Here is a 26,094-nt window from a genome sequence, read left to right as displayed (position 1 = left end):
TGTTTATGAAAAATAATCCAAGTTTCTGAAAAATCAGCTTCGTTTACGTGACGTAAAAACGTAGGTGAATCGCGCGTTAACGACAATGACGCGTTAAAATCCTAAAACTATCATTGTCATGACATATTAATCGTGAAACTCTGAAATCTCGGCTGGATTATTCACAAACTGTCAATATTGAACAGGATACAATGAACGTAAATCCCAATGACGAAGATAGTGGTCTATATCTTTTGTTAAGCTGCGTACACATTTGTTACTGCATAAGTAACAAATGTAGATTGTGTCCTGCGACTTGTTTCTATGGAATGACTTCCTCGAAAGGAAATAACGTGGTGTCTCTTGAATAAAGGACGCTTTTTGTCTATCAAGATTCGATATCTTCAGACATAAAAATCACTTGTGCTTTGATAGTCATTCATTCAACAAAATAGACGCAATGAGGCAATTAATAATGAGCTTCCAATTGCTTTGAATAGATAAGTATGACAGATTCGAATCATTTCCAACAGGATTCGATATCCGAAAATTCTTGAAAGTCTTGACAGTTTTAAAAATCCTGAAGATCTTGGATATTTTTATCAATCTAAGTACTAAAATTTAGCAGTATTAAATCCATTTTCTTATACTTCATATCAATGATGCTATTCAAAATTTCAAATTTCTATCAAGACTTTTCAGAACTTCCAAGACTTTCAAGATTGCTTCTCAAATATTCTAAATCAATAATATTAATGTTTGAATTAAAATAAAGTATCTCCACGTCAAGCCTTCAATACTGATTAAAATAATTCTAAGACTTCGAGAACTCCCAAAATTATCAAGACTTCCAAAATTTTCAAAACTTTTGCAGCTGTGTAATTTTCTTAAAGTGGCACGAATTTTAACATCGAATCGTTTCGAAACTGAAACTCGATTGCCCATCAATAGACGTAGGCAACAGTGACTTTATAGATTTAGAAACCAGTTACCACGAAACCCATCAATGACGAATGTCAATAACATTAAATAACGAATGTGTACGCAGCTTTACGCGCCGGCATCCTGTCGGAACTCGGATTACCGATTTCTATACGCGATCTCACATCCTGTACACGCGTGCACATCAAACACCTGCGATTGTGTAATGAGCGACGTTTACACCTAGATTTACTTTGCGTCTACGTTTATCGTCCGCGCAATTGACAGACACCTTACCCTTTTGTAAACGACTACGCCCGCAACTTTATAAGTAACTGCCTCATTTTTACGACGAGTCTTTCAACCGGAGTATTCCCGATCGGACGACACCATGGTAACTTTAACGTGTTTCTGGTTCTCGTTCCTTTGTTACTTGGTGTGTATCAAGTGCGCGGCAGTTTTCGAGGATACAGCAACCCTGAAGACTGTTGGGAGTGTAGATGAAGATTCGAGGAAAGGTTGGAAGCTTTTCGAAGAGTCATCGAACTTGCAAACTACACCTTATTCGATCGATTCGATAGAACGTACAGTGGAGAAGGAAGTTTTTAGAAAATTGAAAAATCCCGGTGATGATGGGATTTTTATTTTCTCCGCGGACACGTGTAACAAGTGAGTTAATCCTCTATAATGTTCTACAACTTTCAGAATTTCATTTATTTATGCAAAATATATGAAATGTTTAAAGTAAAACTCTTTTCGTAATATTTAATAGATGAAACAAATTATCGTTTCTTTGATTATATTCATGAGAATAAAAAATTATAGAAGCTTAAGTAGATTATGGATTTTCATGTAATTTCATATTTTTATGAACACAATTAAAGAAATTTGTTTTTGTTAATAAACATTATAACGAGCATTCTACTTTTGATATTTCATATTTTTGCGTATGGTATCATTCTTGACATTTTTATATCTTTAATTTTTGTCTGCAATGTCTCTACATATGAGAGAATAATTTGTCTTGTTCAATACATTAACATAGCTCAAGGAAAAGTTTACGTAACTCACAAAAAATTCAGACTCTAATTACAACAAAAATAAAGAAATCTTTGATTTTATCGATGCTAAAAGAATTTTAAATCGCATGTTACTGATTATTACAATAAATATAAAAGACAATACCTATAATGTTAAATATATTTTATGATTTCATAAAAATGTAGCATACATACAGTGTAAAGTTGTGAAATCGTGTTCTGTATTTTTTAAATTGTGATGTACGTAATCAATTATATTAATAATTATATTAATTGTAATTTCAAATTCATAAATTAATACGTTTTTGTTATAATATGTTCAACTTCAGTAACACTCAATATTTTCATCACATTCGAAATTAAAAGTTATTTAAAAGATAATTATGCTAAACGTTTGATAGTAATAGAAAAAATATGAATTCCATTTAAAATATCGCTCTTTTAAAATATGTAGTGCATGCTTTTGATTAGATATCTGTTATTTCAACTGAAGAAGGTTATTCAGTATGAAAGGAGTATTTGAACAGAATATTTAAGCTCTTCCATTATTTTTTACTACTTTCGTTCGTCTTACATTTCATAAAAGAAAGTCATTTTGTAATAACTGTTAATCAGCTATTATATTGACATGTACACGTATTTATTTATTTTAAAAATACGGCATTGAATATTTGAACATTCTATTTAACTTTTTTTTCAAATATTTTTTGTCATTTAAAATATCTTTAATTCTAAATATATAAAGTTTAAATTGCTAACAATTTTCTAAAAATTATAAAATGTGCTTAATGAAAATTACTTCTGCTATACAGCTAATAATGAAAAATTTGTATTAATACAAAGAAGATAATTATATTCAATATATATCTGCATTTATATTATAAACGTTCTAATATGATACTATAAAAATATTATACTTTATATTTACTTATATTTGCTCAACATCACTGTTTAGAAAATTATTAATTTCCAAATACTACTATTCAATATTTCAAAACAGAAATTTTATTTTCATAAATTTATTAATCATAAGAAGACAATATAAGTAAAAAAAAGTATAATGTTAAAAAATAATGTTTGCAATTATTACTTTTCTAAATATTTTAATTTATTAATTTAATCAACAACAATGAATTCTGAACGATTTATATATTAAATATAATTAATATTTATGTATGTACTTGTAATTACTCTTCGACAGTAAAATAATAAAGCTCAGTTTCATGAACACAGTTACTTTAAAATAATAAATGATAGGTTTTAAAATACTATATAATAAAATTAAGTTAAATTTCAATTTATTATGTAGATACTGCATCGATAGAATAGACAAAACCGGAGTTAGTATTCAATATATTACTCTCATCTGGATAGCTGACGATATTGATACATTAGGTAAGTTAAAAATTTTTATAGGTAACTATAATTTTAAAATAATATAAAAAAAAGTATATGATATCTGCACATGTATGTCTTGTTATTTGTTAAAATTCATTATTAAATATTAATTAAAATTTAAATCACCGGCAAATAAATCATAAATCGAATCATATATCATTTATTTAATGAATACATAAAATCATTATTTAATTTTATTTATTAACATTTATATTATCACAGTTATTAATTAATAATTGTACAACAACAAACGTTGTTGGCAAAGCTACGAGAAACTATAATTTGTATGTATAATATTTCAGATCTACTAAAAGATCATTCACTATTCAAAACAGATGCACGAAATTCGAATATCGCCGCAAGAGACTGTCAAGTAAGGACTGTTCAAACACACATTTCTACTGTCGTTCCAATACGAGTTTTTTTTTTTTAGATTTACCTTGACCTAAACTGTAACATTAAAACAAGAACTGCCACGAATTATACGAATAAAGAATTCTATTCTTCAGAAAACAATGAAAAGAATGAAAGTTATCGTGGAGTTACAAATTCTGTAAGTATAATTACTATTTGTATGACAATGAGAATCAAAAGTAAATATGTATATACCACTTGAAAAGAATATTTCTGTCACTTTCTATTAAGATAATTTTTTATTACTTAAGTAAATTGTCTATTATTTCCTTCAAACTTTTTAACACTTTTTTTTATTATTGTTTATTAAATATAATAAATAAGAACATTGCAACTAAGGATTCAATTGATTTGGAATGTTCTTTAACGTAAATTAAATTTTTATTTCATTTCATTTTCAATGTTTCTTCTTTACCATTCTCATGCTTCTCTTCGTCATTAAATATATTTAATAACATAGAAAATATTTCCACTTCTACTTTTATACTTCAACTCTAAAAGTATTTTCGTGTCTTGCTCCGTTATTTCATGTTGGCGATACATCATTATCTATGTAACGATTAGTAATTAAACTCACAGCGACTATTGTCTATGTAACATTAGTCACCTTTTGTCTAGCCAAAAACGATTTATCAGTAATGTATATGTATATATGTACACGAAGTACATCGATCTAACGGATTCGATCGACCTTTTGCCAGATAAAAATAGCAGAAAAATACAATTTGAGAGGAGAGACGCAAACGAATTTCTCAGTGGGTAGCAGCACGATTCGTCGAATCACAATAGACATCGACGGAAACATTTCCAACGCAATGCTTCAAATACCAATGCGTAAGTTCTCTTTGTCGATCAAATTTTTAAAGAGGCAGTATGTCAAGGTTAATTCGGTAAATCAAATTAACAGCAAATTAATCAACTCGCGAAACGCAAATCCGTTTACGTTGATGCAACGTGATTGTACCACGAACCACGTGGTTTAATACTACACAGCCAGTTTACTTGAGCATCGTAAACTAAAAATAATTTTCGACACACATTACATAATCTGACTAGTGAATTAATAGCACTGGACAATTTTCATGTCCATGTTCACGGTCCGATGACTCGCCTATTATTTATCACGCGTGTAACGTAATTATCACGACGATAATTACGTCAGTGAGGAAAAAACACATACGAGTTATATGGAAAATTCTGAAGTATCGACTACTCGATAGAGGTGCAATACAACTACGTGAATAATGCATTTATTTCGATCAAATTTTGGTCCTGATTAAATGAATCTTTACTAATTAAGTCCAATTAACACGAACTTCTATAGTATATGGAAGAAGTTGCTATTAGCGAAAAGAATCAGTCGATTCCTGTTGATGTGTCCCAATTATATAAATTATTTATCCCACAAGTACATTTTTAGGCTCAAGAAAAATATTAATATGAATATTAATATTTTTCTTGAGTTGTTGAAGTTTCTAGTTATTTGCTTCTGAAGAATATAACCATTTTAATAATGCACGTTAATCACATAGATTCCTGGTATTAGTTACTAATATTTGTGATAAAAGAAGATATGAAGCAGAGATTTTTCTGTTATTTTCTAACATTGAAATATAATATTATATATAATAATATAATATAATATATATAATATAATTTAATAATTATAATAATTTATAATAATTATATATAATAATATAATTTAATTTTTTAAAATTTAATATTATATATAATATTAAATTGATAATAACTATGTATTGACACGTATTGACCATGCATTGACACAAAAATCCCATGTACAGACTACTTTATTTTTACACAAATTTCAACAGATTCAAACTCAGCTTGTCAAACTTTCTTCACTAATTGTAAGCTTAAAACACTTTCATAGAGACTAAAAATAACACGAATCTTCCGCAAACAAAGCGACCTAGTTACCTAGAGATTGAAGAAATTATCTCAAATAAAATCACGTGTCACTGTTATTGTCCTTCGTTTTCCTTTACACAATAAATCTAAACAAAATTTAGATTTCTATATATTCAAAATTAACTACAAGCACCATTAAACTCTTTGCATTCGAACGAAAGTGACACATACTTTCCATAAATAATATCGATCAACCTATGTATGTCATTTAGAAATCCCTTTAATGATTTCAAATCAAATGTCACTGTTATTTTTCTTCCACGATAAATCTATACTTCTGCAAATACCCAAAATTAATCAAAATTAATTTACAATCTCTACACTTCTCAACACTCGCTTCAAAGTAACATCTGACATAAATAATACGATCGATTTACTTGTGTCATCTAGAGATTCTCTCAAGTAATGATTTCAAATCAAATTAAATGTTACTACTCTTTTACTTTCATAATAAATTCATAATAAATGGATACTGGTAAACCATACATCAAAAATCACTTTGCAAGCACTGTAAAATAAAACTTTCTACTCACAAATAATTGATGTTACTGATCTTCCACAAATAAAGTACCTAAGAGAGGTTTCTCCTTCAAGAAATGGTCATTGTTACTTTTCTTCCACAATAAAGCCAACCAACATTTGTACAAATTCTTATGTACATTCAAAATAAACTTACAAACACTGTCAAATAAACTCTCAACACTCAGTTCGAAACACTGCCCTACTCAGAACAAGGTAACGAAAGTAACACAAACGAACTACCTACGTAGTCATCTGGAGATTCTGTTCAAAAAATGACTTCAAGTCAAATGGAACACCACTATTCTCTTCCCTCGGTTTTTCTTCGTTCACGAACACTTTTGTTCACCCTGCGGCTCATGGTATCGACCGTGTCACTCTGTCGGAGAATCCCGCCCACGTTCGTTGCATTGCACCAAATCCTCCACGTTTCGACAGAAACAGAATCTTGATATTATCGCACACACGATAATCCACTGATTATGCCGCGTGTGCACGTCGTTAATTCTCATCAAACAACTAGACTGCTCGAAAACCAGCGCGAAGCATTTCTTGCATGCTTGGCTAATGTCTTTCTCGCGAGCATGAACAAACATCGGAAATATTCGTAGGATTTCGACGGCTATATGCACGAAATTTGGTGTGTTCTAATTAACAGAAGCAACAGTGTCAAGGCACGTAACGGCGATATCTTGGACACGTAAGAGCGATGCAGAAGGGGTGAGAATCGACACGCGAAACGTGCCATCTGGCGAATGGTGGATGAAACTCACAGGGGAGGAAGATTCGAAATATCACGTTCTAGTGGAAGGTTTCGTCGATGAAAGGAACGACGTGGACAAATTGTTTTCACCGAGTCTACAATTGAATGGTGAGTGAGAATCTCTATTAGATTTTATGAAACCATGTCTCATAATACTTTCAATTTTTGTACATTTTTATATCGAAATGTTTTTAATTTTACGAACATCATTAAGAAACAATTTAACTTTGCATTAAAAAAACATTTCAAAAATTTCAAAGCCTAAAAATGGAAAAATATTCTACAAAAATAATATTTGATCATTTTTTGATAATTTTGTGAACTAAAAAGAATAATAATTAAAAAAGAGAATTTTTAATAATTTCGGATGCAGACTGCGCCAATACTTGTATCAAAATTCAGTACGCATAAAATTTAAAACCTATCAGCAACTTCATGTGCCTTTAGTCACTAAGTATTGCATGCATATATATATATGAATTTCTTAAAAAATTCATAGTAAAACACTTCTTTCATTTCATTCTATACAGCTTCCATATATTTTTAGTTGAATAAATACGCTATATAATAGTCAAATGAATTTACGACTATTTTAATACAATGAATTTCTTTTAAATTTTCAATAAAATAACAATATAATCAATAAGTAAAATATTAAGATAACATTCGTCTTATTTCATATCATTTTATCGTTTTATTTTATATCATTTTTATAGATACATTTATTGAATTAAAAAAAATTTAAGATTTTTTAAACATAGCAAGCAAAGGAAAATACATAACAAAACTTCGAAATGTACATTTCTATTCTGTTGAATACAATGAGCGTTTGTGATGAAAATGAAAAGGAAAACTGTTACGAGTGAAACGTAATAGGAATTTAGATTTTGAAGATTATATAATATTGCGAAAGAAATAAAGGTAAAAGTGAAGCAGTAATATTGAATCGTAGATCAAGAGTTTCGAAAGTGAAAGGAACGCTACATATGCAATTATTATTTATGGTGGCAATGTAAATATGTGTAAAAAAGCATGATTTCTCTGATATATTAAGTATTGGAAAACGATTTATTTAAAATAATTAAATTATTAAACGATTTATTTAAAATAATTAAATTATTAAACGATTTATTTAAAATAATTAAATTATTAAACGATTTATTTAAAATAATTAAATTATTAAACGATTTATTTAAAATAATTAAATTATTAAACGATTTATTTAAAATAATTAAATTATTAAACGATTTATTTAAAATAATTAAATAATTAAACATTTTGAATATTTCACTATTTTTTTTTTATCTAAGAACTTGTTAAATACACAACTTTTTATAAACAAATATGTAAACTTATAGTATGTAAATCTTATTTTCTAATGCAAGATTTAAAATCTATTTACACAAAATCATATAATTGAAAAGAAATTGTTGTTTTGATATAAAATTTAGTATTTGATACTCTTAGAAGTAAATAATCAACTCCACATTTTGTAAATTTTACAATTTCATTCAAGTACACAATTCTCAGGAAACATATTTCCACAAGTTTGAGGACACAAGTAATAGTAAAGTCCAAGATAAATTTTAAAAAATAATAAACATTATCATTCTTTCCTATTAATAGTCTGCAATAGTCTACAAATTTCCACGAAAATTTATATTTTTATGGACACTGCTAAGGAAACAGCACTTAAATAGAAATTAAATGATATAACTGGTACCACACTTGGAAGTTTTATGTATTTTTAAATATTAAATTGCATTCTCTGCACTTTTGCATTTTTAAATCGCACACAAATGCATAAAAATTCGTCAAAATCAGTCAAATAATGAAATACTGCCTAGAAAGTTATATTTCCAAAATTCTGATACATTTTTCTCAAACACATAATTAAATGGAATGAACTAAACAAAGTATGATAATAATCAAGTGATGCAACATGACTGTACCAGTACCAAGTTATATAAATAGAGAAATCAATTTTTATAAAACAGATATATCAAAATAGTTATTAAATTCAAAACAGTCTTACAAATAAATGTAGAACGATATCGTGTGCTGTAAATGGAAAATTTTTACTGAGAAATAGAAATCGTTACAAATTCCAAACAGCCACGAGTAGTCGGTGCATAAAAACATATCTTTCGAATAGATATTAAAATTAAAAAAACGGGATACAAATTACGCAATGCTTTTCACGAACAGTGTGCATAACATCATTTCAACGCATGAATATCAATACTGTTTACATGCGAAAAAAAAAAGTTCGTGTACCTATTCAACATGTTCCTCCAACAATCTACGGACAATCGAATATTCAATATCGATATCTATAGACACGACATCATAACTACTACGTAGCTAAAGTCATCGATATAATTACTATCATTGTAAACGATATTATCCTCAAATTATCATTGTATAACATGAGCAAAAAAAATTTTAAATATCGAGTTAGAAAAACATGAAGACACGCACGTTCGTGTGAACGAGATACTCGCGATGCGATGATTCAATTAAATACATTGATCCAATTGTTATTCCTTTTAATTAATCCTTTCGCACTTGGAAAGTATTTTAATTTTTTTTTCATTAATTCAGTAATTAAAATTCTTAAAGAAAAAGTAACGATTGCTTTATTTGTAATACGGTCGTTATGAAAATGATTAGAACATCTAAACATTGATGTATTAATACACATTTATATTTTATTATTGTTAAAGTATGATATACTTTTAAACAATTGCTCGAACGATTATTTGAAAATGTGGAGTGCATTATAATAAAAATTTGTTTCATCATAACAAGTACTCTACCGTTGATATTTTATATACAGAATTCATATAAATATATATTTACACACTATATGCATTTTGTAAATTTTTAAATACTTTCGATTTCCAAAAAATGCACGAGCCTTCACTATTTACTGATTAAAAATCTAGAATGAAATATTAATATAAATTTCTTACTTAAGATATTTAGTAATTATACTTTCAACAATCTACATATCTATGGTTATTCTATAGTTATTTATAAATAATTATAATATTATATTTATTTAATAATAATATTAAAATAATTTATAAATAATCTATGGTTATTTATCTGAATCGATCACGTGAGAATTCACGTCAACTACTTTATGCAATCTTTATGCAATTTCAAATTTTTACGAACACAATTAAAGAAAACGTAGTTATCCAAGCAAAATTACATTTGAAATGTAACATAGAATTACATTTTTGAATACTGCGTGCGTTCTTTTTACATCTAGCATCTTTAAATTTCTCAAAAGTGAATAAAAATCCGCGGTCTGCTAATAACCAATTAATTTCATAAAAATAAACAATACCACGAGACTTAATGTGTATTTGCAACACCAAAAAATTCGAGCCAGAACAACTGACAATTCCAAGTGCAAAGGATCAGAATTTCCAACGACCAGCACACGAGAGCTTACCCAGACAACCTTTTGAAACGACGATCAATCGATAATGGTGAAAGCGTAATGCTCGTTTGAAACAATTCTCGAAGGTCAGGTATATCCAATAAATCGGCTCGATGGTCTCTAGCGTGAACTGTCTCGGCAAACGCGTCGTGTACGAATTCACTAACGGAGTAGCACGTCGTTAAATACTTGTTCGCGAAGCGTCGTCCATCTGACAACTGCCAACCGAGTCGTTGGTTTCTGGCTAGAGATACACGAACTGTTGTGCAACACGTGACGACGATGAGCTGCCCTTTGATCAGGCTTGGCTGACGCACGCAGCACACAGGAAGAGGAAATCGAGATTTGCCAATTCTTTTCTCCTCCTTTCTTTTTTTACTTTGTTTTTATGGACCACCAAGCTCGAACTCATGCGAAAAAAAGAAATTCGACAAACACGATTTCTGGAAAAGATAAGATGCATTCGCAATTACCCGAATTAAAGAGTGTAATTACATCAGTGGTTAAAGATTTTGAGGAAATCATCATTCAGTGTCGTTAACAATAAGATAATGGGGAAATAACGGGGTAAACCCAAGCGCGGTGATATCCTCCCTTTCATCGTTTCGTGCTCTCTTTTTTGTTATTATTCTTAATATCAAGCAAACAGTTTCAATGGGAAATCACATACATTTACGGGGATAAGTTCCGTGAAATTCTTATCCGTAAATTTCATCCGTTATAATTTTTATATCGCGTAGCCTCTGTAGGATAATGATGCAAGAATTTTCAACTAGCTGATATCTGTATTTATTTACTATTTCTTAATTATAATATTTCATGTTCATTTGAAGGCAATGCGGACGTCCGCGAGCGAAAGTACATCTTCGAAATTTTAAAAGTAGTAACATAAGAATTGTAGGAAAAGCCTACCCATTTATCCATAATAATCCACAGAAAATTGAACTGAATATGCATAGTACATATGTCAAAAATATGCACGTAAGAAATGCAGTGGAGTTTTCGGTTTTGTCTGTAAAGAAACAGAAGAATGATCTGCTCGTATTTACTCCGGCCTGTTGGCAATTATCTTACGTTTCTAATTTTACTCCAATTGCTACGATTACAGGTAATTACGGAATTGGTTTTATTCAAGTTTTATTATCCAACAATTTGTATTGATTTTGTAAACAAATAATTGATGTTTTGTTATCAAGGGGATTGGTTTAATTTACTATCCTCCTTAAGCGTTCGTAGTTTCCTCATTCTGTTCTGCACGCTGACAAAAGATATTTCACGCAATTAATACTAATCTAAACAATTTTTCAAAGTTGCAAATATTTCTTATGTACCTGCAACAAAAGAATTTATTAATTCAATTTCATTTCATGCGGTACGAGTAAAATCGTTATACTGGATGAACCCATTACAATGAATCAAGTATACTTATAACAATATTTTACGCAGCAATTGATTAGATATGGTTGTTTTCAATATGAGTGGGATCTTAACCAACAAAAACGAATTCAAAACACGGAAATTTGTCATAACGATATGGTTTGCAGAGTCCGAATCTCATTGCGAATCTATGGCGATTCTTAAAACGAAAAATATCCTGTAAATATCTACAGACGTATATCAATATCTTTTATAAATATCTATCGATATCGACTTTTGAATAATTAAAGAGAATTGAAGAACAGTGGAATAAAATCCATCCTGGTCGCCAATAGTTCATACGAAGTTTAGACATTAGAATATTCGAATAATGAACTTATCAAGTTATGAGAAGCTCTTTTGTAAATGCTTGCAAAAGTTATATACAGACACATCCAAAAATTTAATTATAGTAACATGTTCAAGCTTTATTTTGCATACTATCTATATATGAGGGACACTTCTATACTTACCGCTAGTTTCTCAATCTATGGTCTACGTTAAAGTTTTAATAGACTGTAAAATAATAGCTATTACAAAATTTGCAAACGATCTTTTATTAAACATTTATAACTAATCATTGATGAATTTCTACTAAAAAAAATATATTTCAACATTTGCATAGTATCTAACAAAATTATTTTTACAGGAAATAATAAAGTAAGTAGACGTGATCGTTCAAATACAAAGGATAATATATCTCAAGATGATAAAGAGACATTCAATGATAAAATAATGGTAATACATTATAATGGTATTATTTTTAAAATAAATTTGAAATAGAAAACTATATTAACGCGTAATAAATCTCTTTAGGCGCTTCATTCTGAAAGAACTGCGGATGAACAACAAAATATAGATATTCCAACTACTGAGACATTAATGAGAAATAAAAAAACAACTCGAGAACGATCATTAAAATATCTTGTTCAAGATGAAGAAGCAAACAAGCAAATGAAAGAAACTTCTACAGAAAATAATTTATCAATAATTACTCCTAATACCGAAAGCATGCTTGTTAATTTTATCGAGTATGTTACTTTACATATCGATAAAAGTCCATCCACTACCTCGATTTCTTCGAACGAAAAATTTGTTGAACCAATGATTCCAATAGAGGTAAAGAGAATAAAATTTTCATTCATATTAACTGAATAAATAATATTATTTATAATATTATTGTTACATTACGAGATAAGTATTTAATTCTCATTCAATATATATATATATATATATATATATATATATATATATATATATATATATATTTATATATATATATATATATATATTGTTATATTACTAGATAAGTATTTAATTCAGAATTACGTTCAGGAAAGATTTAATATTAATATAAAAGAATATTATCTATTTCTGTAATAATAATAAAGCAATAAGTACATCATAGACTACAATAGTGAAACAATAAATAGACAAAACAAATATGGATGTATGAATATAGAACTTTCAAATTACATGGTCTGGAAGGTTGAAATTAATTTAGTACACCATGAATATTATTCACTAAATCAAAATAAAATACTTACTTAAAACAAATACTAATTTGTCACAAGGATAAATATAATATTTATTTGTTTACAAATACAACATTTGATTATTAAGATACATGGGTTGCACTTAAAAAATTATTTAAAAATTAGAATTTTTATTATTTTGTTTCATTTCAAACGAATTTATCGCGCATAGAATGATTGCAAGAAACAGATGAGTCAACGAATCTATACATAATGATAATATTAAAAAATAATCCGAACGTCTGACATCATTCGAAAGATACATACATATGTACAATGTGTTTATTCGAAAATGTCCAGTTCAAATATGTCAAAAACAACACTTTTCCGGGAAAAATATAAAATTTCATAATTTTGAGGAGAAAATACAACTGTCATATTTGCTTTTTATTTGTTAGGTATGTTCAAGGTTTCTTTCTCAAATAGGAAGATATATTTTTCTTTACAGTTCCTTATGCTGTACGATAAAAAAAAACTTTTTGCATAGAAAATTTCCCTTTAAAAATATGATAAACGAACAAAACTGATTTAATTTTTCTGGTCACTTTTGAAACGATAAGAAATGATTAAGAAATTTATTTTATTTTACGTTGCTTATAATCCTTACTCTCACATGCTAAAACATAATACGCGATTGATACAGGAGCAAGGTAAACTTCGAGGAAGATCTTCGATTGGAGTAATCGAAAACGTTGACGCTGATATCGAAACACCAATACAGAAAACTGTTAATATATCTACAAGGATGATAGAATCTTTGGATAATAGTGAATTATCTGAAGAGTTGGTAAATTATGGCAGCGAAAATATTATCGAGGAGAAAAAAATACTGATAGAGATAAACAAGAACAGCAAATTGCTTGTCTCACCAGGAAGGACACACAGAATAATATTTGATGTAATGAATAGCTGTGTTTTGCCTGTCAAATATACATACAGAGTAAACAGCTTTCCTTTCAGAGTGTATAACGTTCAACCAATTTCGTAAGTTATAAAATTTTAATGCTTAAAAGCTATATTATAAAGATATATTGTCATGAATTTATGACAATATATATATTTTTTTTTGTTCTCTTGAATGTTTGAGCAACGACGCTGTATATAAATGAAGAGTCATCATGACTCATAGTGTGTAATAAATTTTGCTATTATTATTTTTCAGCATCATTTCATTATTTTTTAATATTTTATATAATAAAATAATAAAAACTGCAGTATCAAATGAGTTACAAGTTGCAACAAAGTGATTCAGCATTCAATTCACAAAATTAATAAGATTAAATATTTCATTATTATTATTATTCAATATACTAGATGAAAAACAGACAAATTATTATTTTCAATGATTCTGAATAAATAAATAGACATAATTAAAACAAAATTTGCACGAAGTGAAATTTCACCTATCATAATCTTTAAAGATTAATTATATTTTATAAATTTATTTTATTAATCACATTTTTAAATTATATTTTCTCTTTTTATTGTTGTATGATAACTGAAAATTTATTGAATTGAAAGTTATATCTTTTTCTTTTCATTAATTTTTATAAAATAGCATATATTCGAAGAAGCAAATAACTTTCACTTAAAACACTTTCACAGAAAATACAATTATAACTAAACTTGTAGGATATACAAGTGATTTTGTTTTCTTCTATTATTTCAATGATTAACATTCTCTTTTATATGTATATAATCATCAATATGTTATCCACATGTATATATCGATACAATAATTTCATTAATCTGCCAATTTCGACGTCAATCGTATCATCATACGATTAGTTACAGAATTAGATTATATAAGTCGGGTAAAAAACTTAATAAAGATTTAAAATTTATTAGAAAAAAATGTTATGTAATATTAACTATAGAGAAATAGCTTCAAGATTATACTTTATTTATTCATAGACAATAAAAGTCTTTTTTATTAGACCTACATACAAAAGATATTCTATATAAAAAAAGAATTTTAGAATAAAACATCAAATTATTTATAAAATTATAGTTTTCATAATTGGCAGATATTTAAACAATAATATTTGACAATTCGCAACAATTTGAAACATCATTTCAAAAGATATCAAACAAATTACAAAGATTGTTCTTATTTTAACAGAATACTTATTTTAACTGAAAATTATTTAAAATTTGAATAAATTTGTAGCTCTCTAATTTATATATGTAATTATAATACCACCTACTTATACTATAATATAAGCAAATTTATAATTTATTTTAGTGGTTAATTTAATATCTTATTTTAGTGATTAAATTAATATATTATTACACATATATCTATAAAGTTGATCCATGTTTATTCATATTTTTTTTTATATTTTTATATGCATATGGTAAAATTCACAATATAGTGAAAATCTGTGATTTGTAATAAAAATAAAAATTTTACATGTATTCCAAAATAAAATTTTGATATAATATTGTTTTATATCAACAGAGATAGAAATCATCCGAATTATGGACATTATAATTTATAAATAATTTAAATCAGTTAATATTATTTAAAGTAAAATTGTTTTATATCAACAGAGATAGAAATCATCCGAATTATGGACATTATAATTTATAAATAATTTAAATCAGTTAATATTATTTAAAGTAAAATTGTTTTATATCAACAGAGATAGAAATCATCCGAATTATGGACATTATAATTTATAAATAATTTAAATCAGTTAATATTATTTAAAGTAAAATCTAAAATAGAATCATAGATGTGTGTAAAAATTGATGACTGAATGAATAAAAATGAATATAAAGGATTCTGTCTAATTGTTGACTAATTCAAATACTACTATTCTAATATTAACACTGTTTCATTTTTCATTATGTAATATAACAACTTATTTTACTACAGCACTAATTATATTCTAGCACATGGGTATATCCTGGACAGATAAGCAATGTAGCGATAGATTTAGAGGTACCCAATAGTGCTGTACCAGATACAACTAATACTGTAACATTATCTATTTTGGGTACAAAAATAAAAGAAAAATCTGTATACTTATATGTGCAAGGACCACTTTTAGAGGTAATCATTAGAAAAAAATTAATCACAAAAACTAATTACGCAAAAAATTTTTTTCTAAATATAATTATATTTTTAGATTCTTCTTATTAATTATGAAAATAATATATTTCAAACAATTATTGAATAAATATTTAAAAATTAAAATTTTACTTTGATGACTTATAAAGTAAATAACGTATTAAATATTTCAAAACGATGGAACCATTTATCAAATTTTTAACAAAAATCGTACAAATATATTTGAAAAATTATGTTCTGTAATTAATTCTTTAAATCACATTTTTAATTCTCTTGACAACAAAGTATAAACCAAATTCAAATACTCTTAATTATTTAATAAAATTTTGTTAAATATGGCAAATAATTTTAATTTTAACTATTAACGTTACATGTATTTTTATAATTAAACTTATAAAATTTTATTAATGAAGAGTTTAAGAATGAAAATATTATTACTTCTGTTATTGTCAAAAACATAAATATTGAAATAACATTAATTAATAAAAATGTTTACATCGATATAATTTCCATCATAAATTTTATTGCGTTATGTCATTATAGCTAACCGATAATGTAAAACCAACTATGGAATACTCTTTCAATGATAACTGTGCTGGAAAATTAGAAAAAGACAGATGCTATAAATCTCGTTGGAGCATTGATATCACAATTCAGGACTACGATTCAGGTATTAATTTCTTACAATGTTCTAACTGACAACAAACGAAAATTTCTTTTTCATTTTCTTGTTGTAAACAAATTAACAATAAATTATATTTGCTGTCTTACTCACACTAAGTTAATCTAAAGTTCATTTGTTTACAAGTATAAAAATATGAAACTCTTTAAAATAAAAAAGATTTTATTTTAAAATTTATATCGAATCATATATATTGAAAATAGAAATAGGCGCGACTGAAATAACTATTTTATGAATAATATAAACAACGATTATTTATAAAATATTAAAAAATTGATTGATAATGTGATTCAATGATTAAAATAGCAGTTTCCCTAGAAAATAATGTGTATTAAAAATATTTTAAATACTATTTAAACATATCAATACTAAAGTTTCTAAATAAAAAAGAAATTTTAACTTTTTTATACAGGTTTAAAACGTGTCATGTCATCAATAAACAATATTTATCCACGTACGGAATTTATTAGTGGCACAAGAAGTCCTGTAACATTTTATTATTCTGCCACGTGTTGTGATAAGATTGTCGAAATTACAGCAATAGATTTATTAAATAATTACAACACTATGACAATAGATGTCACAGGTAATTATTACATTATTGTTTTTATATTCATTAATATTCTTATATCAACTAAATAAATAAATTTATAAACCTATTTTTCAATTTTCATTACTTTCCAAAAAAAGTGATGAACATGTTTTATTTTTTGTAATAAAACAAATGTGATTACACATTTCAGCATGGAACAACTTATCAGAAGCACAAATTGCAGCTATTACAATGGGGGCATTGTTAGCTTTGCTTCTCCTTATTGTAATCATTGTTTCAATCATATATTGCATTCAAAGAAGGAAAAGTCATGATTTTCCTTATACACAACGATATGGATCTAGGCCATCTACGCAACCAGAAAGAACTAATGTCTAATCTTTTATTAAAATTAAAACATATATCAAACCATGATATAATCTGAGTATTCAATTCTTATTATTATATAAGTTAATATTACAAATTAACATTAGATCTAAGATGCAATTATATTAATTATATCTGTAATAATGTATATAAAATGTTGTTAATAAATTTTTATTATAATCTTATTTCTATATGCAACAATAATTTTATTTAATATTTAAAGGACGATCAAAGTCAATTTAAATATATAATATTATAATTTTAATATTGGAAATATAAAGTATGGCTCACTGTAATTATAAAGTAAACATACTTCAATGAAACAAATTTGGAAAACTTAATGCACAAAACCCATTATAAGTACTTGGTTTTATAATACAATACAATTGCTTGATTAAAGAAAATAGACTAAGCCAGTTTATTCTACAATTATATACAATTATATGCTAGATATAATATAAATTCCATATTCATATAAAGTCATTCAGTAATGAATTCTTATGTAACATATACACAAATACTGAGTAAATAAAATAACTCATTTGCAACAAAATAAGTGAAGTATAAATTGACCTCCAACTTGTGACAAACAATATGTAACAATACCTACAGATGTTTACCAAGATACACATGATATCTGCAAGTGTGTGGAAATAAGTCAAACAAACAAACAAGAAAACATACATGATAAATAATTTCATGACAAATGTCATTCGCAGATATCGTCACATGTCAACAAGATTAGGAAAATATGAGTCTATGAGAGCCCCACCCAGGTGTTTCATTAACAGACTCACCATCGCTGAATGGTGTAGCAGGCGTAACAGGCACCAAAAATGCATTTTCCGTGTAATTTTCAAATGGAAAGCCTTCACCAGCAGCTGATAATAATGGATTTTTCACTTTACGTGATGCACCACTCATCCTTACAGTGACGTTGGCACCACGCGGCTTAAAAACACTGCCATCAAAAGATTACTAAACTACGAATTGCAAAACACTGTCAGTACACCATAGACTATAAACACTTAATCTATATGGCCACGTCTACATAAATAAGTACATATGCGTGTAGTAGAGGTCGCATATGAGCTAAAGAACCATATAAGAGAGGTTCAGAGAGGCATGCTCCATATCTCTACTGCTCTGCACTAAACCGTACTTGCAACGCGCATGCGTTGATTCGTATAACAGCTATCTTCAGAATGATGTTAATAATCGCGCGAATTATTTAAATTATATTTTGAATAAATTAACAAATTTTCTTATAAGAAACACATCACTTTTCGATTTGCAGTTTGGTTTATTGTTTGATTAGTTCTAACTTTTTTATTCAATAAAAATTTATTGTATTATTAATAATATTAATCGTAATAATAATAATAATAATAACAATAGTTTTTATAATATAAAATGTCTGTATAAAATATACGTCTTAATTTAAAAAATAAAATAAACAATTTTTATTTAATGTTTACACTACATCATAATTTTTATTTTTTATTATATATACTTTATTATATTTTATATTAAATAATTTACAACGCTTTACTATTCATTTTCTCATAATTATAATGTTTTCAATATTTTCTTACATTTAGTTTCAATACAGTTTAAAAGGATTTTTGTTAATTTAACAATTTCAATCAAAAAATTTTTAATTAATTTATATATACAGTGATAGATTTGTATATACAATAAAAAATCATATTATATTCTACTGTAGAATGAACGTATTTTCATGAAATTTTTAGTATTTTTATAAAAAGGAAATTCTCTAATCAGTATCTTTATTCATATTTTAGTAATTATATATACATACCTCTATGGTAACACATATAACATTAAATTTAAAAAAATACTTTTTATATTGTTCGTTCGAAATAAGAGAACTAAAACAAAACTTGGATGGAATGAAAAATTGATAATTAGAATTTTAACTTACGGAAGAATAAATAGAAAAAATAGTAATTTTAATTATATTACGGACTATAATAATTCTATAAAGAATTATTAGACTATAATAAGTCGATAAAGAAAACCGTATCGAAATTTGCATTCTAAATTAGTTTTAAAATATTACGCACACCAATTCAAAGAATGATGTTTTATTTTTGATAAAAATATATTTGAAATTTTAATATCACTTCAATATCACTGAAATGTTGCATTTTTCTAAATGCTGTAACATCGTTAATTTTAAATATTTGAACTTAAGATACATTATTAAAATTATATCTTTTTATAAGTTTAAAGTATGTAATTTTAAGTCCCAATATCTTAAATTTTTTAAACAATAATTCGTAAAGAATCGATGAATAATTTCACAAATTTAATAAAATATATGCATCGTAAATCATCGACGTAGGCAAGCAATTTGCAACAAATCGCCGCAGTGGCAGTATTTTGGAAGAATAGGGACACAATTCTTTTATTTCACAAAAGTGAAATGTATCTTTCTATATTTCCAAAGAAATCGAACCTAACATGTAAATAAAAAATTAACATAAAAAATGAACAACGAGGTATTAAAAAAAGGCACGAGAGATTAAATTCAAAGATATTTATTCATTTATATTGAATAGATTTCGAACATATAATGCGAGCCAACTACATTGAAAATTTTAGTAACATTAACAATTCATATTAACCATAAGACAAGTTACTTTTCGTCATTGTCATCTGACTTATTTTCAGGGCAAGGACGAGAAGGAGGTAATGGCCAACTTGGAGGAGGACATGGCCAATTTGGAGGGCATGGCCAAACTGGATGGCATGGCCCATTTGGAGGGCAAATTGGATGAGGGGGCCTCGGTGGACGAGGCGGTCTTGGTGCTTGAGTTGGCTTTGGTGGACGAGGTGGACGAGTTGGTTTCGTGGGACGAGGTGGTCTTGGTGTACGAGTTGGTCGAGGTGGTCTCGTAGGACGAGGTGGTCTTGGAGGACGAGGTGGTCTCGTAGGACATGGTGTACTAGGAGATGGTGTAGTAGTGGGTTCAGTTGAGGGTGTAGTACATGGAGGCGATGGTGTTGATGTACAGGGTTCAGGTGTAGTAGTAGTTTGAGGTGTAGTAGTAGTTTGAGGTGTAGTAGTAGTTTGAGGTGTAGTAGTAGTTTGAGGTGTAGTAGTAGTTTGAGGTGTAGTAGTACATGGAGGAGGCGGTTTTGTACAGGGTTCAGGTGTAGTAGTACAGTTACATGGAGGAGGCGGTTTTGTACAGGGTTCAGGTGTAGTAGTACAGTTACATGGAGGAGGCGGTTTTGTACAGGGTTCAGGTGTAGTAGTACAGTTACATGGAGGAGGCGGTGTTATACAGGGTTTAGGTGTAGTAGTACAGTTACATGGACGAGGCGGTGTTATACAGGGTTCAGGTGTAGTAGTACAGTTACATGGAGGAGGCGTAGTAGTTTCAGGTGTACAGCCACATGCACAAGATGGTGGTGTTGTTTTGTTGGAGGGTGCAGGTGCAGAGTTGGATGGCCTTGTAGGACGACGTATACAGTCTGCATCCTCTCTCGGATAACCACATATCCTTAGTTTTGGGTCATATTCAAGCCCTTTGCTACAGTTCGTTAAATATGCTATGCCTTCATCGCAGTAATAGAATGTGGAGCAGTCATCTGGATTCGGAAGCAAAATGACATCTTCTCCATTCTTCTTCGGACACTCTGGTGGAGTGGCGAATGTGAATGCAACTGTGGCTAATATTGCCACGAATGTTGCTGAAATAGATATTAAACAATGTTGGTTAATATTTCTCGTGATAGAATATAAGTTTCGTTTTCTTTCAATTCGTTTATTAACACTAATAAGATATTATAATTAACCAAAAAATTCATTTAAACTACTGAAATTAATTTATTATAATATAATAAATTCTGTTAATTTACAAAATTAATATTTCTGTTTTGTACAAGTTTCATTCATAAATGTCAGAAAAATGTTTAACTAACTGAACGTTAAAATTAAATGTTAAAATAACAGTTCAATAGAAACTGTTAAATATTAATAAAATTGATGCGCAAAACCATTTAATATATTACTCGATTTTTCAAGAAATTAATTAACTTTTGAGAAATGTTTGGTAACAAATTCAATTTTATGCTCGATCAATCTCTACATTGCGATTATTTTTATTAAAATTTATTGTAACTAACTTACCTTTCATTTTCAGTTTTGAAGGTGCCCAATTCTTCTCAGTTGTATTTTATTTCTATTGTTCTGACGATCAGATCTGTCTTCCTCTTTATATATTAGTTACAAATATCTTTTTTTGTTGATAAACTATCAACAATCAAATAATTTATTAATCGTACCATGTTGTGATAAGTTTAGTGATTGAAAAACTAAATACGTACAAGTAATTGTAATTATAGTCAATAGAATTTGAGATAATGTTTCCTTCTAACAGAGTTGGTATATAATTCCATTATAAGACTAATGCACCAATTACTATATTAAACTATAAAATATTTTATATATCAAACTTTTATTTTTAATTTTTTAATACTGTTGATTGCTGTTCCTTTTTTCTTAAGTATAAATACATATACAAATACGAATATAAATATGAATATAAAAATAAATGTAAATAGAACAAGTTGAAGGAATTCATTAAAAATAATTTTTAACAATTGGAATAATAAATGTTAAAAGTATCAAATAAAAAAGCAATATAAACTTTTAAAAGATCAACAATCAACAATTAACTCTCTTTTAAGAAATTAAATGAAAAAAGACTGCAATCACAAATTTGAGAATAACGAAATACATATTTGATTACATTAAAAAAGCTTTTGAGACAAAAATGTTAAAAGATACAAAATTTATGAAAATATGGAAGAAAAATGATATTACATAACGAATTATTAATAATTTAAAATAATAATGGATAATATAAAGGGATAAAATTCGTATCACATTTACAAATAAAGGTAAGTATCTTCCTTTGTACTAAATATATTTACTTTGATGTTACCTGTCTGATAAAAGTTAAAAATACAAACGAAACATTTATTTCTTTGATGTGCTTATCTTTCATTATCGAAATGTAGAGAATGTTCCGATTTGTATAGATGAATTTACTTTTATCGATTTTTTAATTCAGAGTTCGTTACAGGTGGTACAATTGAAATGTATTTAGTGATTTAAAAAATTAGATACATACAACACAAAACCATTATTAAGGAGAATTGATTTCGTAAATGTAGTAACATATTTTTCAATACAATAAATACTACATATAGAAATGCGTAAATAATTTGTATAATATGTGTTTAAATACATAAAAATAATTATTATATCATAAATTGTACCTATGTACCTAAATATTTTTATATAATTTAATGCTGAATGCTGAATTTTATATACTACAATTTTATATTTATAAGGTGTTAGGAAATTAAATGACGTGGCCATCGTTCACGTGATTCTATTAAAAAGTAGAGATTTCGAGCTTAATTTCGGTTTTACTATTATTATTGTTCTAGATGTTACATGGAACAAAAGTCTATAAGGTACCGTAGGTCGCAAATGAACTGTTGTCTTGGAAAATGATGTTACAGTTCCAATTAATCTTGAAGAACTATATTTATAATACCATTATATTTAATGGATGAAGAATATAACATTGACATTTTAAGTAATTCACTTCAGCATAATATTGAAATTAATATATAATATAAAAAACAAGAATTTAATAATACAGGGTAAATCTCCTAACATGACGACGAATATATAATTTTTGGTTTCTTATTAGAAAATTTGCAACATGAAATTTAAGATCTATTGAAATCTATTTTATATATGTGCTTCATCTACAAATAAAAGTTTCTTCTGTGGTTTTATTTTAATTCTACATACAAAATTTTTATATTGTTCGTTCGAAATAAGAGAACTCAAATAAAATTTGAATGAAATAAAAAATTGATAATTAGAAATATATCGACTCTCTGAGGCTATCGTTTCTTTAGATCTTTTAACTTACACAAACCAGAATAAATAGAAAAAAATAATAATTTTAATTATATTAAGGGCTACAATAATCCTGCCGATTAAAGAAAACATTGAAATTTGCATTATATCGATAAATCAATCTACGCACAACAATTCAAAAAATTAAAAAAAAAAATGTATCTTTGGTAAAAATACATTCAAAATTTTAATATTATTTCAATATCTATCACTGAATGCTGCATTTTTCTAGATGTTATAATTTTAGACTTTTGAACGTAAGACGCTGTACATATGTTATTAAAACTATAAATCTATAATATACACTTTTTTACAGATTTAGGCTACATAAATTTTAAACAATAATTTGGGGTACATAAATTTTAAACAATAATTTGTAAAGAATTGATCAATAATTTCACAAATTATTGTGTATCATTGCTCAACAGTCAATAAAATATATGCATCGTAAATCGTTGATGCAGATGAACAGTTTGTCACCGTAGTGGCAGCGTTTTGGAAGAATCGAGACACAACATTCTTTTATTTCACAAAAATGAGATGTATCTTTCTATATTTCTAAAGAAATCGTTGCTGCGGTAATTTATTGGAACCTTAAATGTCTAAGAAATGAGTAATAAAATGCAAAGGATTAAATTCAAAGATATTTATTACAATTCATTTATATCGAATAAATTTCAAACATATAATGAGAGCCAAAATTGAAAATTTTAATGACATTAACAATTTGTATTAACCATAAGACAGGTTACTTTTCGTTATTATCATCTAACTTTCAGAAGGGCAGAGACAAGAAGGAAGACATGGCCAGTATGGAAAATGTGGCCAAATTGACCGAGGCGACCTTTGTGGACAAGTTGCACCTATTGGACAAGATAGCCTTAGTAGACTGACGTTGTGCGAGGTGGAGGACTTGGTCTACCAGGACGTGGTGGCCTAGATGGAGGTGGTGGTGGTGGTGGTGGTCGTGGTGGTCTGCTGGAAGATCCAGGTGCAGGGCTGGATGGTGGAGGACGTGGTGGTCTGCTAGAAGATCCAGGTGCAGGGCTAGATGGTGGAGGACGTGGTGGTCTGCTAGAAGATCCAGGTGCAGGGCTGGATGGTGGAGGACGTGGTGGTCGTGGTGGTCTGCTAGAAGATCCAGGTGCAGAGCTAGATGGTGGAGGAGGTGGTGGTGGTGGTGGTGGTCGTGGTGGTCTGCTAGAAGATCCAGGTGCAGGGCTGGATGGAGGACTTGGTGGTGGTGGTGGACTGTCGGAGGTTTCAGATTCAGAGCTGAATGAAGGACCTGCTGGTCTTGAAGAACGATGTATACAGTTTGCATTCTGTCTCGAGTAATCACATACTCTTAGCACTGGGTTATATTCAAGCCCTTCGTTACATTCCATTAACCATGGTATGCCTTCATCGCAGTAAAAGAACGTCGAGCAGTCATCTGGATTCGCAAACAATAATAATGTAACATTTTCTCCATTTACATCCGGACACTGCGGTGGAGCAGCAAATGCAAACGCAACCGTGGCTAATATCGCCACGAATGTTGCTGAAATAATCAAACAATATTAGTTAATATCATATCTCGTAGTGATAGAATGTAAGTTTCGTTTTCTTTCAATTATTAATATATAAATATTCATATAGTATAAGATATTATAATTCACAAAGAAATTCATTTAAACTAGTAGAAATTAATTTATTATGTGTTCTGTTAATTTATAAAGTTAGTATTCTAGCTACTTCTATTTTGAATAGATTTCGTGTCAGAAAAATATTTAAAATAACAGTTCACTAACGAACTGTTAAATATTTAAAAAATTGATAGTTAAAAACTTAATATATTACTTGATTTTTCAAGAAGAGAAATGTTTGACAACAAATTTAAATTTACACTTTATTAATCTTTACATTGCAATTATTTTTATTAGAATTTATTGTAACTAACTTACCTTTCATTTTCACTTTGGAAGATGCTCAATTCTCTTCAGTTGTATTTTATCCCTATTACTATTATACTGACGATCAAACCTGTCTTCCTCTTTATATATACGTTACAAATATCATTTTTCATTGATAAA

General features: G+C 27.8%; 4 protein-coding genes across 6 annotated transcripts in view; 1 reads left to right on the top strand and 3 right to left on the bottom strand.

Annotated features, from left to right (window-relative positions):
* The window catches only part of LOC122534015 (SEC23-interacting protein-like), a 30,989-nt gene extending 11,864 nt beyond the window's left edge, over positions 1 to 19,125 (bottom strand). For both annotated transcript variants that reach the window (XM_043664269.1, XM_043664270.1), the window contains exon 1: positions 18,843 to 19,125. In XM_043664269.1, coding sequence (XP_043520204.1) covers positions 18,843 to 18,969 — 127 coding nt within the window. In that variant the 5' untranslated portion in view covers positions 18,970 to 19,125. The remainder of the gene's footprint in view (positions 1 to 18,842) is intronic.
* Positions 1,152 to 18,230, top strand: LOC122534016. 2 transcript variants are annotated; one of them, XM_043664271.1, is made up of 13 exons: positions 1,152 to 1,569; positions 3,250 to 3,335; positions 3,641 to 3,711; positions 3,772 to 3,891; positions 4,454 to 4,586; positions 6,859 to 7,071; positions 12,483 to 12,571; positions 12,650 to 12,952; positions 14,012 to 14,352; positions 16,267 to 16,426; positions 16,988 to 17,114; positions 17,539 to 17,712; positions 17,870 to 18,230. In XM_043664271.1, the coding sequence occupies exons 1-13, from the start codon at positions 1,292 to 1,294 to the stop codon at positions 18,055 to 18,057; spliced, it is 2,283 nt and encodes a 760-aa protein (XP_043520206.1). In that variant the 5' UTR covers positions 1,152 to 1,291; the 3' UTR covers positions 18,058 to 18,230. The 2 variants fall into 2 exon arrangements, with proteins under 2 accessions (XP_043520206.1, XP_043520207.1); XM_043664272.1 differs by lacking the exon at positions 1,152 to 1,569 and adding an exon at positions 2,548 to 2,576.
* A 1,468-nt stretch (positions 19,126 to 20,593) lies between the features above and the next one.
* Positions 20,594 to 22,214, bottom strand: LOC122534041 (mucin-2-like). The gene is made up of 4 exons (XM_043664312.1): positions 22,208 to 22,214; positions 21,195 to 21,768; positions 21,070 to 21,119; positions 20,594 to 21,030 (listed from the first exon to the last, which is right to left on the bottom strand). Exons 1-4 carry the CDS (start codon positions 22,212 to 22,214, stop codon positions 20,708 to 20,710), a joined length of 954 nt encoding a protein of 317 aa, XP_043520247.1. The 3' UTR covers positions 20,594 to 20,707.
* A 2,436-nt stretch (positions 22,215 to 24,650) lies between these two features.
* On the bottom strand, positions 24,651 to 26,094 carry LOC122534017 (basic proline-rich protein-like). The gene is made up of 2 exons (XM_043664273.1): positions 25,966 to 26,094; positions 24,651 to 25,562 (listed from the first exon to the last, which is right to left on the bottom strand). Exons 1-2 carry the CDS (start codon positions 25,970 to 25,972, stop codon positions 24,901 to 24,903), a joined length of 669 nt encoding a protein of 222 aa, XP_043520208.1. The 5' UTR covers positions 25,973 to 26,094; the 3' UTR covers positions 24,651 to 24,900.

The sequence above is a fragment of the Frieseomelitta varia genome, unplaced genomic scaffold (assembly GCF_011392965.1).
Source record: "Frieseomelitta varia isolate USP_RPSP 00005682 unplaced genomic scaffold, Fvar_1.2 scaffold_567, whole genome shotgun sequence".
NCBI lineage: Eukaryota > Metazoa > Arthropoda > Insecta > Hymenoptera > Apidae > Frieseomelitta > Frieseomelitta varia.
The sequence above is the reverse complement of the archived record's forward strand: the minus strand, read 5'-3'. Positions and strand labels throughout refer to the sequence as shown.

What these genes read in the sequence shown, in the direction of transcription:
- LOC122534041 (XM_043664312.1), bottom strand. An exon ending in ACAAAACCGCCTCCTCCATG is followed by an intron (nt 21,120 to 21,194) that starts TACTACTACACC and finishes ACCTCAAACTAC; the next exon opens with TACTACACCTCAAACTACTA. An exon ending in ACCCTGTACATCAACACCAT is followed by an intron (nt 21,031 to 21,069) that starts CGCCTCCATGTA and finishes AACCCACTACTA; the next exon opens with CACCATCTCCTAGTACACCA.
- LOC122534016 (XM_043664271.1), top strand. Translation starts at nt 1,292, where the DNA reads ATGGTAACTTTAACGTGTTTCTGGTTCTCGTTCCTTTGTTACTTGGTG. An exon ending in TGACGATATTGATACATTAG is followed by an intron (nt 3,336 to 3,640) that starts GTAAGTTAAAAA and finishes ATAATATTTCAG; the next exon opens with ATCTACTAAAAGATCATTCA. An exon ending in ATCGTGGAGTTACAAATTCT is followed by an intron (nt 3,892 to 4,453) that starts GTAAGTATAATT and finishes ACCTTTTGCCAG; the next exon opens with ATAAAAATAGCAGAAAAATA.